At 44.0% G+C, this 13,739-nt stretch overlaps 1 protein-coding gene across 3 annotated transcripts; it reads left to right on the top strand.

Annotated features, from left to right (window-relative positions):
• Nucleotides 1-1,637: 1,637 nt before the first annotated feature.
• TAF12 (TATA-box binding protein associated factor 12) lies at nt 1,638-13,047 on the top strand. 3 transcript variants are annotated; one of them, XM_082232138.1, is made up of 7 exons: nt 1,638-1,872; nt 4,240-4,324; nt 8,126-8,377; nt 8,679-8,756; nt 9,041-9,155; nt 9,594-9,682; nt 10,390-13,047. In XM_082232138.1, the coding sequence occupies exons 2-7, from the start codon at nt 4,256-4,258 to the stop codon at nt 10,423-10,425; spliced, it is 639 nt and encodes a 212-aa protein (XP_082088264.1). In that variant the 5' UTR covers nt 1,638-1,872; nt 4,240-4,255; the 3' UTR covers nt 10,426-13,047. The 3 variants fall into 3 exon arrangements, with proteins under 3 accessions (XP_082088264.1, XP_082088265.1, XP_082088266.1); XM_082232139.1 differs by lacking the exon at nt 4,240-4,324 and having other exon boundaries at nt 1,647-1,872; XM_082232140.1 differs by lacking the exon at nt 1,638-1,872 and having other exon boundaries at nt 4,310-4,328.
• Nucleotides 13,048-13,739: the final 692 nt, after the last annotated feature.

The raw sequence follows: 13,739 nt of genomic DNA, 5'->3' as shown, positions 1-13,739 counted from the left end.
CAAAGCCACAGCCGCCCCTCCCCATGTGCCACTCACAGCAGAAGCCCTTTTTAACAAGACTTTAGGCTCACACCATACCCAGCTGCCCGCGACGCCTCTTGAAGTCACAGCGAATAATATTGCACCGCTGTAATATTTGGGAAGGGCATAATGCCACAGCGGCTTCAGGTTCCCTTTGATCCCCACTATCTCTTCCGCTCGATATCCAGCGGTATTTCTGTAGAATGTTATCGATACCCACGTTTCCATACATATGCAAATATAGGCAGTGCATTCTGGGTACCTTTCCGAACCCTGCTTTTCAGCGGCCGCAAGCAAGATTCGCTCTTAAGAGCTATTGAGAGGGAGTGAGAAATCTTACCCCTACCGGTGCAAAGGGAAATCGCAGCACTTTTGCAATGCGGGTGCTCGCATGTTTGCTCGGGGGAGTAGCTGCAAACTATGTGGCAATGGGGCTTACTCCCAAGTAAGTGCGTCTGCTAGGATCGCGACGTTAATTCTTGCAAAGCTGCAAAGAGAGATCTACAAGCCAGCGGAGGTTTGCCTGAGTTGGGATGCATACAGCGGGTGCACAGACGGTTGTCGGTCGGCTGGGCGAGAGGCTGCTATTACCATGGATGCCACTGCTAAGGCAGGCTAAAATCCGGACCCTCAAGAACCATAGCAAACCCCTGAGCTCCACTGCAATTACTTTCCAGACTCATTGTACTCTATTACCTACATTGAAAGACCTACATTGGCTCCCAGTACGTTTCCAAGAACAATTCAAAGTGTTGGTGCTGACCTTTAAAGCCCTAAACAGCCTCGGTCCAATATACCTGAAGGAGCGTCTCCACCCCCATCGTTCTACCCGGACACAGGTCCAGCGCCAGGGCCTTCTGGCGGTTCCCTCATTGCAAGTAGTGAGGTTACAGGGAACCAGGCAGAGGGCCTTCTTGGTAGTGGCGCCCACCCTGTGGAAAGGCCTCCTGTCAAAGAGAAGAACTACCAGACTTTTAGAAGACATCTGAAGGCAGCCCTGTTTAGGGAAGCTTTTAATGTTTGATGCATTACTGTATTCTAATATTCTGTTGGAAGCAGCCCAGAGTGGCTGGGGTATAAATAATATATTATTATTATTACACCTTTGCCATCCTCTTTTCAAAGCACACAGGGTTGCTTATACAGTTATTTCTTCTGTGCTTTAAAAATAAAAAATCTACACGACAACCCTCTGAAGTAGGCTAGGCAGAATTGGGATTCGAACTTGCGTTTCCCTATCACACTTTCTCAAGACGATCCTTTTGCACGAATGACACTCACATTCACCTTAGCCACGGCCAACCTGACACTGGTGCAAAAGCCCGCGCGCTTCTGCTTCCATCCAATCACAAGAAAGAAAGCGCAGCACCGCCACGCGCTCTCGGATCGGGAACCAAGAAGGTGCCGCGGCCGCCTATTAAAACACCTACATATAAACGCGTTTCTTTTTCCCACCCTTCCCCTCCGTAAGGTTCCCGGCCGAAGTACGCCTGCGCACTACGGTGCTGAACCAGAGAGACGATTTGACAGCGAGCAGGGGCGAGGGAATCTCGGATCGTGAGGAGCTTCGGCGCATGTGCAGACGAGACCAAGCGGCCCAACCTTAAAAAGGGACGACGGAGGCGCTTGCCGATTGGCTGACGCTGTGTGGGCCAAGCGTCCTTCCTGGAGAGGCTCGTGGGGTCGTGACCCCGGAAGTGCTGCGTCGCGGCGTCCCAGTGAGGGAGGAAAGGCGGCAATCGGTCGGGATCGTCGAGCGGCTCGCAGGGGGGAGATGGCCGGGTAGGCGGCCGAAGCGCCGGTGAGCGGAGCGGGAGCCCCGGTTCGAGCCGCGGCGGCTCCCCGCTGAAAGTAAGGCAGAGCTCTGGACTCCGAGGGGCCTCCGGGGGAGGGGCTGCCTCCGGGGCGCGCGAAGCGGCCAAAATACGTTATCCGCGTCCCGATTCCTCCCTTTTCCTTTCCCCTGACGACAGGCCTCCCGACGCTTGACGGGGTCTACTTTAATTCATCGTGCGTTTTAAAACACTTTCCTCGTCGTGTATGTATGTATGTATGTATGTGTGTGTGTGTACACACACACACATATATATACACACACACACACACACACATACATACACACGTGCTTATTTAGTTCGTCTGATTTTACTCAGGACATTTTAAGGTGGCCGGCAAAACGTGAGCGCTCGCCACATTCATATTTACAGTATATATACACACGCTGAGGGCGAGATAATGCACGGTAATATAATAAGATGCAACAACAAATCGATGTCTTCAAAGCAATGATGGCTGGTACCAAATGACACTAGCCAAGAAGAGAAAGAACAAGTGGCATCAGATTTCATGCTTCTTTCTTTTTAATAAGCCTCCGGAGAAACAGAAATGTATTCCCGAGTGATGGGAAGTTGAGGCAGGCAATTGGCAGTGGCGGGAGCCCTGCTTAAAGTGAGGCACGGCTGCAGTTTAGGAGACCTCCGGATTGGAGGTGGGGAAGAGGCTTTGGGGGTGTCAGTGTGGTGCAGCCCAGTTACTTTCTGTCCCTGTTTATGTTTGTGTGGCATCGGAAACAAGATGCTGCTTCTTCCCACCCACCCCAATACCAGGGTAAGAGAGTTTAACCATGAAGAATGAAAACTCCTAAAATAAATCAGTAGGGATTTATTCTGCCAAAAGCTTAAATTATGCAAGTTCCACAACATAGAGACTGTGTATCTGAAGAAGTGTGCATGCACACGAAAGCTTATACCAAGAACTAACTTAGTTGGTCTTTAAGGTGCTACAGGAAGGAATTTTTCTTATTTGAACATAGAGACTGTTGGAGTGTGTGCTCCCAGGTGGCTGATTACAATTGAATTTTAAAGCACAAACATAAGATTGGAAAATAATGCTGTAGAAAGGAGTGGGCAGACTTTAGGCTTGTGGAATCTAATTTGTTTTACACTGGTACCCTAAGATCCAGCAACCAGATCAAAGTGCAAAAGATATAGCCTTATAATTTTTTTTTAGTACCAAAACAGACATGAGCTCATGGTCGCTCCACACAAAAATCTTCTCTGGATCCTCTCCCCCTCCATTATTCATTTCAGAAGTATGATTTACAGGAGGAATTATTTTTGTTGTCATTGTTAAGTAACTGTGTGTCAGAGAAATCCTTGCTGATCTACATCAAATGACTCTTGAGAACTACCAGTAGATTGTAATCTACAGTATTTTCTGCCCACCACTGCCATAGAATTTGCAGTGTCCTTAAAAAGCAACATATTTCTTGCTTCTCCCCCTCCCCACCACCATGGCTATGCTCTTGTCTTGCAGTTTTCTGGAGAACACACCTGCTCTTATTCTTTATCAGGACTGGGGAACCTATTGCCCTTTAAATGCTGCTGGCCTTTCTGATGGTAGTTGGAGTCTAATAACATCTAGAAGGCCACAGGTTGCCCAGCTCTGTTCCGTTATTCTTCCTTTACTGCATTGTAATAGCAGTAGTAATGCTTATAGCATTTTGAATAATTTCATTTGTTTGTTTCATTTAACAGCATAACTTTCTTCTCTCCCCCCCTTCTTTTTTTTCTATGAGGTTCTCAAACATTTTACAATGCAAATTTAATTTCTTAAGCACTGCATCCATACTTTCCCTCTCTCAGTATCCTAATCCTCACTTTGGGACATAAAGTTCATCTTTCCCCAGCATCTTATTAGCCTGTGTTCCCTTACATTTTGTAATCACTTAAAGAAAACAAATGCCATCGTCCAAGCGCTTCATCTACAAGATTTCACTATTTTTTTCTGAGGTTTTGTAAAGAAGGCCAGCATATCAGATTTGAAATTGGGGAAGGTAAAGCTGAGAGAATAGTGGTTTACCACCTAAAAAGTCTGTAACTGATGTGATTTTTCCATTTCACAGCCAACAATCCTAACTACTATGCTTAATTATAAACAAGTGTATTGGTCACTGAGCTTTTGCACCAGTACTGTGATACATCCAGCCATTGCAGATTAATGCACCTGTACCATGTAAGGCCTGGGTGGAGAGGATGTTCTATTAAGGAAAGTCTATGCAATGACAACCTCCTATTTATATATATATGTTAGATTGCCTACACAGATCCATTTTAACCAGCAGAAGGAGACAGAGATGTGATACCTGGGGGAATTGTATTAGCATTTGCATCAGGGGAAGAATGGCTGTATAGGTTAACCCTTACTGTTTACTTGCAGGAGCTTTTTTGGGGAAATGGCCTCTCCATTCAATGGTCCCACAGCAGTTTCTGATGTAATTAAAGATCTAGACACTCAGATAGCTGTAAGTAAGTTGGCTTGACCTCACCAGGACATGGCATGCTGGCATCATGGTGAGAAGCTGCAGGTGGGCTTGTGGCTTTTCAGTTTTGCTTGTGTGCCAGAACTGAAATGTGCAAGAGTGTATTGTCCTTTTCCCCTCAGATTTGAAAATGCTTTGTAGGAAATGATCCTGTCTTGTGTGCTTGGTTAGTGAATATGGTCTCCCAGAAGATGACAAAAATTAGTAGAACTGAGTGCTGGAATCTCTCTCCAGCATCATTGCTGTATCGCTCCCTGATAAAGAAGTAATCAGTCTCCCTGTTGACTTGCACTTTATTCCTACCAGCGTTACTCCTCTCAATAGAGATGCATGGGAATGTGGGACATTTTACAGGTGGCCCCTACCCAGAGGAATGTTATGCATCTTTAGTTAGTTTTGTGATGATCACTAGTTGGAACCTACAGACTGTCTTCAAGAAAAGCCTCACACAGAGTACATTACAATACAAGCGGGAGGTCCCTAGAGCATGGGCAACAGAGGCAAGGCTATCCTGGTCCAGGAATAGCTGCAGCTGGCAAACCAGCCTGAGCTGGGCATAAGCACTCTTGGCCCCAAAAGCCACTCTTAGTCTAGTGACAAGTTGGAATCCAGGAGGACTCCCAGACCACTAAACCTGATCCTTCAATGGGAATGCAACTTCTTCCAGAACAGGTTAGATAGCTAATTCCCAGACACAGGAACCACCCAACCACAGCCCTTCTTTCTTACCAGGATTCAGCATTGATATTTATTGACCTCAATCCATTTGACCACTGCTTCCAGACAGCTGCCCAACATCTTCACAGTCTATCCTGATTCCAGTGGAGTGCAGAGATAGAGCTGCATGCCGTCAGCTGATGGCACCATACTCCAAATCCCTAGATGACCGCTCCCAGTGGTTTCAAATAGATGTTAAAGAGCATAGGAGATAGACTAAACCCTTGTGGGACCACATAGTTCAAAAGGTGCCAAACAACGATATCCTACTACTGTTTTTTTGGTAGCTCCCCTGTAGGTAGGAACTAAACTAGTGTGACATAGTACCTCCAACCCCCCCCCCCCATAATTCCAAAAGAACACCATTCTCATCGGTGCCAGAAGCTGCTGAAAGGTCAAGGAGAACCAACAGGGTCACGTTTCCCCTGTCTCTCTCCTGATAGAGGTAATCAATCAGTGCGACCAAGTCCATTTCAGTGCCAAAACCAGGCTGGAATGGATCTTGGGCTGGAAAAGGTTCCCCACCGTTGCAGAAGGAGATTCAAGAAGTGAAGCAATGCTGTGCCAGATATCAAAAAAGAGCATAATGGATTTGTCGAGAAGAGGCAGCAGAATGAAAAGAACAGGAAGGAATGTAGAAAGACTGGCTAAAATAGGAGAGAGCAAGAGCTGGGAGTCTTGAAAGTAAGGATAGAAAGCAAAGGTTGCATCCGTTGCTGAGATGATAGGAGAACTTCCTTAAGTTTAAAAGTTGAATTCTCCCATACTTTGAAGGGCCTTTATATGCATCTGCCAGCTGCTTGAAGAGGAAACAACTGCTAAGTATATCTACCATGTGTGCAGAAATGTGTGGAGCCGTGCTTGCTGGGCTGATGGGAGTTGTAATTCAGCAACTTCAACAACAGTGCCATTTTCTATGACAGAGTAACAATATCTAGCATAAACAAAAGTGGAATGAGTGGTCATGGCTTCATGGGCCTGTCAACATACAAACAAAGCCCTGGCTGTTGCAGTTACTAATCTATAAAGGTGTGAATCCGCTAGTGGTTAACTTTACAAGCTATGAGCCCCTGAAGTTCATCTGGCACTGAGCCTTGCCTTTCCCAGGCATATATCCTTTTCCTCCCTCTGGGCAGGCTATTTTTATCGGCAAACCATTTGTAGCACAAGGTTAAGGATTTGTTTTGGGTGAAGCTAAAAAAAAACCCCAACAACTTATGTTTACATTGCCTTTCAACCTTTATTGTTTTGAATACATGGTTTTAAGGTAGAATGAAGCATTTCAATTGCAGCCTTCTTAATAATTATTGTGTGGATTAATACTAACAAAGAACTTGCTCTTTAAAATAATAATGAAGCGTGGTTTCCGCTTCCTTCATATTGACTTCCTTGCATCTTGGGTAGTCCATGTTCAGCATGGTTTGTGTTTTGATGTGATGTTGGCGTCATTGTTGGATTACAATTTTAAGCAAAATGCGTACGAATTAAAATAACTGCATGTGGTAAAATTGCATACTAATCACCTGTATATTAAGGTTCAAGAAAATGCCATTTCTGATTCTTGAGAAGCTGGTAATGTTTACCTCTTTAAAATATTTTCTGCAGCTGTGTTGATTGGTAACAAGCTGCTGCTGAGTGTTCTGAACCGAACACACAAGCCAATAGCATTATAGACTGGATGTTGAAAGATTCTGAAAAGAGACTCCTTGAAATTCAATGTTGCATCTTGAATGTTTTGGAACGATCAGAAAACACATTTTGGTTGGAATTCAGGCTAGGTTAGCTAAAGTTAGTTCCAAGTGGAATCAATGGGATAAATTAGTCATGGCTTAAATAAGTACAGTACTTCTAACTTATCCTGGACGAAGCCCTTTGTCTTTTTTTTGAAGAGAACCAAAGAGAAGAAACATTCCCAGAGAAATGCTGCCACTAAACTGTAGCCCTGAGGTATCTTTGCCGCTGGTGGGTTTAAGAAAATGGATATTGGAGGTTAATAGGTGGAACCATGGATTGATAAACATGGTCCATTTCCATAATGTAGTCCGTAACAGAAGTGTAAACATAACACATTAACACATCCCAATCTGTATTATTTGAGGGAAATGTCAAGCTCTAGGAAGCTAAAGATCAGGTTTGTGAGGGCGATCTGGCTGTGACATCTGTCACCCCATTGATTGCCAGAGTTGATTTGGCTGATCTGGCTGGCTGGCTAGGTGGGTTTCCCCTTCCTCCCTCCCCACTCCATGTGCGTCCCTCCCGAAGCTGCGCGCTAAGTGGAAGAGGACGACCATCCCAGACAGAAGGAGTGTACCATTCTTTGGTCAAGGGTGTACAATAGCTGCGCTCCCCTGCTAGAACCTCCGAAAAAGCATCCTTTAGTTAGATTACGGGCTTTCATATATTGCTGGCTATAAGAGGAGCAGTTTTCCCTTTAGCACTTTTGTCTTAGAACTATCAAAACGATGGGTGTGGAGGATTCTGATGCATAATCAAAAGTTGTCCAAGAACTACAAACACATATCTCTGGACACCAGTGGTCAGTAAGTGCCTCATAGTTGCTTTCTGGGCAATCTAGGAGGAGGGAGGGAAGTTCTTATCGCATGGCTATCAGATCCAAGTGTCTGGGGATGTGCTTCTGACACCCATAAACACAGTTTCTGTTCTGATTTCCATATTGTGATCTGATACTTGGTTTGCATTAAAGCTCTCACAGAACGCAGGCCTTGAAAGCTTTCCATGAGGTAGCATAATGGTGACCAGTGCTTTTTCCCTTTAAAAATGTTTAGGGGTACTCTCATTTTCCTACTCAGATTGAAATATTTCCCCTCAATTAGGCCAAACTCAGATTCACAAAATGTTTAGGGGTACGCGTACTGCCAGAAAAAAAGCACTGATGGTGACATAGTTAAGGTGCTTTTCCAGCCGCTGCAGAAAACCTGTTCCTCCAAAGGCTTTGAATATCTGAGATCCAGTCTGCTGGGAATTGTTCTAAAATAGGTAATTTGTTAAATCGCCTCCATCTTCTCTTCCTCCTCATTTTAACCCTGGAATTTGTATCTTCTTCAGCTGATTGGTTTGGGCCCACACAATCCCAAGAAGAAGCAAGATCTGGACAAACTCTATGATCTGAAGGCTAAAGCTCAGCAGATTATGAACCAGTTTGGCCCATCTACCTTGATCAATTTATCTAACTTCTCCTCAATCAAGCCAGAGCCAGCCAGCACCCCTCCACATAGCTCCATGGCAAACAATACCACTGTGGCGAAGATGCCAGGGACACCTAGCAGTGGCGGGCGCCTCAGTCCTGAAAGCAACCAGGTAATGGCACTTGCGATACTGGGAAAGTGAGTGGGGTAAGGTGAGGTTGAAAAATAACATTGGTTGGCTTCTTCTGAGCATGCCCAAGAGTTGCCAAAATCTCCCTGTTACGTCTTGCAACTTGAAATGAATAAAAGCTTGAGTCTTAGGTTCAGAACCATGTGCTCTATGTGGGGCTAAACTTGAGGTTGGTCCAGAAGCTGCAGCTAGTGTAAAATGTGGCAACTCGACTGCTCACTAAGGCAGGACATCGACAATATGTTACTGTACTAATGTTGGTGATCTCTTTCCCCTGCCCCAGATCTTAACTAAGAAGAAACTACAGGATCTTGTCAGAGAGGTGGATCCAAATGAACAACTGGATGAAGATGTGGAGGAGGTAGGCTTTCGGGGGGGGGGGGAATGAACTGAATGAATCCCTAGTCCTGAATAATCTCAGACCCCTTGGTACTTGCCTGAGCTCATCCTTAGTTGAACACTGCCACTGGTTCAATCTGATCAGTTAGGAAACAAAGTGGTTTTCCTTGATGTAAAGTCACTGGGGATGGTGATTACTTGTTGGAAGAATGTGAAGCTTCTGAAGTTAAATATCGTTTCATGCATTGTTATATCTCATGCCGAAACCCATCACTAACGTGCTTGGTGCGTCACTGTTTTTGACAGATGCTGCTGCAGATTGCGGACGACTTCATTGAAAGCGTTGTGACAGCTGCCTGCCAGCTTGCACGACATCGCAAGTCCAACACTTTGGAAGTGAAAGATGTCCAGTTGCATCTTGGTGAGTTCCAGTGCATGAGTTGTTTGTTTCATGAAGGCTACTATAGGTGGCTCTATGTGCCTACTCCCCCCGTGTAGTGAGCCTTTCATGTATAACAGTTCACCAGGCCAGTCAGGCCACTGCAGTCTTCCTCTATGTGTTAGGGTGTGCAGAAAATAGCCTGTAGTGAACCCCTGCACACAAGGGACTTGCTGTCACATGCAATTCAGAAGTGTCCCCTTGAAATTTGTCCTAACGCAAAGAAACTCCTAAAATAAAGAGAAACAGAACTCCTGCCAAAACAGGATTATTTTTTCATTTCTCACTTTGTTCTAGTTCTTAGAAACCAGACAGTGATTTCTGCTTACATGATTGAATTGATAAATATTTCTCCTTAACTCTTGTTTTCTCTACCTCTTTTTCTCATCCCCTCCACCCATGCCCTGTTCTTTGATGTAGAGCGGCAGTGGAATATGTGGATCCCAGGTTTTGGTTCTGAAGAAATCAGGCCATATAAAAAAGCCTGCACTACAGAAGCTCACAAACAGGTACGGAGGGTGTTGCAGCCAGGGGAGAGAAAACACCAGGTGTTTATACTGTACTTTCTAATGTCCACATTTCCTTTCTGCGTGTGTGTGTGTGTGTGTGTGTATGAGAGAGAGAGAGAGAGAGAGAGCAGTATAAATACTTAAGTACATCACTCCTCCCGTGCCATGCCTTTGGGTCAAATGCATTAACATCTCTTACCTTAAAAACAAAACACACAAACTAGCAGGGGGCCTGATCTGAGTCAGGACTGCAGCATGTCAGGTACAGGTTTACATTTTTCCTGCACAGTTCCTGGCTGTGATGGATCCCCTCCCTACCAAAGCTGTTGTTTGTCCTCAAAGGAAACAAAATACGTGCACACCTATATTTTTCATCTTGTAGGAGTAATAAAAATTAGAATATGCAGAGCAGTGTTCATTAGGAAAAGGGATGAATCAAACCTCCCTGCACTGTGGTCACAATTCAGACTGAGGACCCTCCAACAGCTGCTATTTTTTAATTTAAAAAAACTGATACGGAAATGCAGCCATACCTCATTTTGACTCTTAAGTGGACTAGTTATGTGATGGAGGTATTTGGATACTATGGTGGCCAGGTGAGTGGAAATATTTTTCTGGGCCCAAAAGAATCTACCTTCCACTGAAGCTTGCTGGTGGTCCATTTCCCTGATTTTCACTGTTCTTTTTCTCCCTCTCTCTCTTTTCAGAGGATGGCGCTGATCCGCAAAACAACAAAGAAATAATGCTTGGGAATGGCAGGGAGATTAAAATGGCTCTTCTGGGCGGGAAATCCGCCTCAAGCTTGTGGAGTACCCATGACGTCATCCGTGGGATTCTTTTTTAAGGCTTTGCAGAGAAGCGTACCTTTTAACTGTGCAGCAATATCTGACTTTGAGGGGAGACCTGCCAAAAGTCGATAGGCCCTGCCTCTTCCCCCCACCCCTACTCTACAACATATTTCCCCAAGAGAACACAATTTATCTTGAAACACACAGACTTTATTTTCTGCCTTCAGAGTGATTTATGGTGTCAGTGGTTGTCCAACGGACATAATATTTTGGTATTTTGGGGAACAGTATTAGAAACAGCTTAGATTTTTTTTTCCATTTCCCTCTTACTCTTTGTAATGTTGCTGTTTATAGATATTTGGATTTGTTTTATGAGCAAAGACATTATGACTCTAAAACTAGGTCGCAGTACTGGCACGGGTTGCGAAAAAGCAAAGGGCATCAGGTCAAGAGCCAGAGAAAGGGCTGTTCATTATAGGTTGTTTGAAGCAAACATCTCTTTTTCCTCTTTTAAATTCCAATATGGTCCATATTGCAAGTCCCTTTAACTCTTAAGGATGCAATGGGCAACCACTGCATAGCAAAATATCTGTGAAGTTCTGTGCGGATGGTGGTTCTGTTGGAAAGCGTTGGTGCAGTTCCCAACACAGAGAGATTATTATTATTATTATTTTTTAACTGGCAGCATCTGTCTTGTGAAGAGAACAGTCCTCAGTATCCCCAGCCCAGATATCAATCTGTGCTCATACAACAATTAGCTTGCCTCCTATCTCTTCTGCTACTGGGAGAAAAATATAATTGAGAATACTTGCCAGAATACTTTGCTTTCAGTGAGTGTTCCAATACCAAAAGCACAACTCAGGCTGAAAATCAAAATTGGTGCAAAACTGTTGCCTCAGACTTTCATGGATTATGGATGGTGTGGGTTTTTTTTGCTGCTTCTGATGCTCCTCGCTTGCTGAAAAACTGCCCTCCTTCCTCACTTCCTCTTTGATAGGTTGAGCTGTAGCAACAGAAGTGTTGCACTGCCTGTGTTCTGAATGAAGAAGCCACCGCTGACCACACAATCTACACTTTTTGCGTTCTCTCTCTGTGTGCGTAACAGGTTTTCATTAAGCCATCCAGCAGTGGCTTATAGAAGCTTTCCCTTTTTATGCAAGTTCTCCACTCATTTAGACTATGGTAATAAACAAGTACGTTCCCTGTTTTTCAAGATTTTTCATGCACTTTGCCCCAGGTAGCATACAATTTAGTGTTTTCCATTAAAAGAAAAAAAGATGGCATCAGTTCATAAAACCACAATGCTTGCCTTTGTAGCATGAGCCATTAGGAATATTCCAGCGTGTCATTTCTTCTTTTAAACTCTTGTTCTAAAAGAGTAAATCTCCATTTGTGAAAACAATCCATCCTTTTGTTTCACCATGGGATTAGCAGCCAAATGGAATCCAACTGAGGCATATGTCTAAATAATCCAAAATGAATTGTGAAATTGCACCATGGAGGCGGAGGGGGAAGAACCTTTGCTGCAGTTATTTTATGTATTGCATCACTTGAAAGCATCTTCGCCATTAAACAACCAATGACAAGGGCATGTTTATTTATTGTCATCCCCATCCATGATCAGGGACGACGGAACTTGGAAGTCAAAAGACATTGCGGTATTGCCTCAGTAAACCTTTCCCCTTCAAGAAATCAGTACATCCCGCCCCTCCCCATTAGCCACCCAAACCTCTAAGGACTGCCCCATAGCTGCTACTATTTCCCTTATCCCGAGTTCTTCACATGCTGCTATTTTTCTGCATGGATGAACTGTTTTTTCTATAGTTTTTGATGAAGCTAGTACATGGGCTTTTCACCGTAAACTGCAGAGTCATTGTTCCCCATTGCATATGCATGCTTTAGATATTACACCTTGGGTTGTATTCAAAGTAGCCCAGTTGAAATTAATGGACCTCGTCATGCCCTTTAATTTCAGTGGGTGTACTCAAGTAGAAGTTAACTGAATGCAACCCCTTATAACTGCCATGTGCAATGGTGTATAGAGAAATTAACGTGCTGCTGTAAGCTTGCATTGGCAAAGTAGTGTGAACTAGCCCAAATCCACTTATAGAAAGTCAACAGAACTCAAACCAACTGTATCACCCTGTCCCAAAAAGTAAATTTGAGGCCCTGCTTCACGTAATACCTTAAATTGGGTAGTATATCAGAAATAGGCTACATGTAATTCAAGTGTGTGGTCCTGATTTTCTCCTGTAACATGCTTTTTCACAACCCAACAGTAAAGGAGGCCTCCTGCTTCAAGCATGTCTGCCAAGTGTGTTACTGCAAACCACCCAGAAGAATGCAGTTTGGACATGCCATCAGTGAATAGGTGGGTTTCCCAGCATCAGATATGCAGAAAGGTAGATTTCCCCTCTCCCCCCCCCCCATGAAATAAATGCACCTACAAACTCAACTCAAGTCCTCACTGTGGCTTCTGCTGATGCTCTTTCAAGTAAAGATGGTGAGATGATAAATGCAGCTCTCTGGATGAGATGGTGTGTACCGAATACAATAAAGGCATTGGCAAAATGAAAATGATGCTTCAGAGCCTATTCTTAACCTTTGCTATTATAATTGAAATGTACAGTATATGGTTTATCTCTTGGAAAACCTTTGAAAACAGTGGAAATGTTTGAATCGGGGGGTTGCAAACAACTAGGTTCAATTCAGAGTAGACCCACTGAAAGTAATGGATTAAGTTTGTCTTGTCCTTTAATTTCAGTGGGTTTACTTTTGAGTAGCCGCATGTGTAGAATAGATTCCTTTAGCTCCATCTTGCATTAGCTATAGACTAACATTGGATGCAAGCCTAAGAATTTGAACCACCAGCCGTTAAATTGGATTACTGAGTGTACAGTTTTCGTAAGAGGTGACATCTTAGCAGGGCCTCTGCATATTCTATAGCGGCAACATAAAGTGCAGAATTTAGCATCCTGGCAGTTTATACAGCCTTTAGCATTGTAAACATGTAATAAAGACTGAATCTAAACAATTGCTCAGATGTAGGTCCAATGTTGCCTTCTCCCATGTGTGCATCAACCTTAGTTTTGGAACAATTGGCTCTTTACAACTGAGGGTTCTCCAACATGTTGTCTCCACCACCACATTTTGTATGAACTGTTGATCTGACATTGCTACCATGGTTCCAAAATGGTGCTTTTTGTTGTCCCCTGTTAAGTCATCTATAAATGCAACATATTTGCTTGATAATGGGAGATGTCCTAGAG

Source organism: Podarcis vaucheri, assembly GCF_965113315.1.
Source record: "Podarcis vaucheri genome assembly, chromosome: 7".
In the NCBI taxonomy this organism is placed as follows: Eukaryota; Metazoa; Chordata; class Lepidosauria; order Squamata; family Lacertidae; genus Podarcis; species Podarcis vaucheri.
The sequence above is the reverse complement of the archived record's forward strand: the minus strand, read 5'-3'. Positions and strand labels throughout refer to the sequence as shown.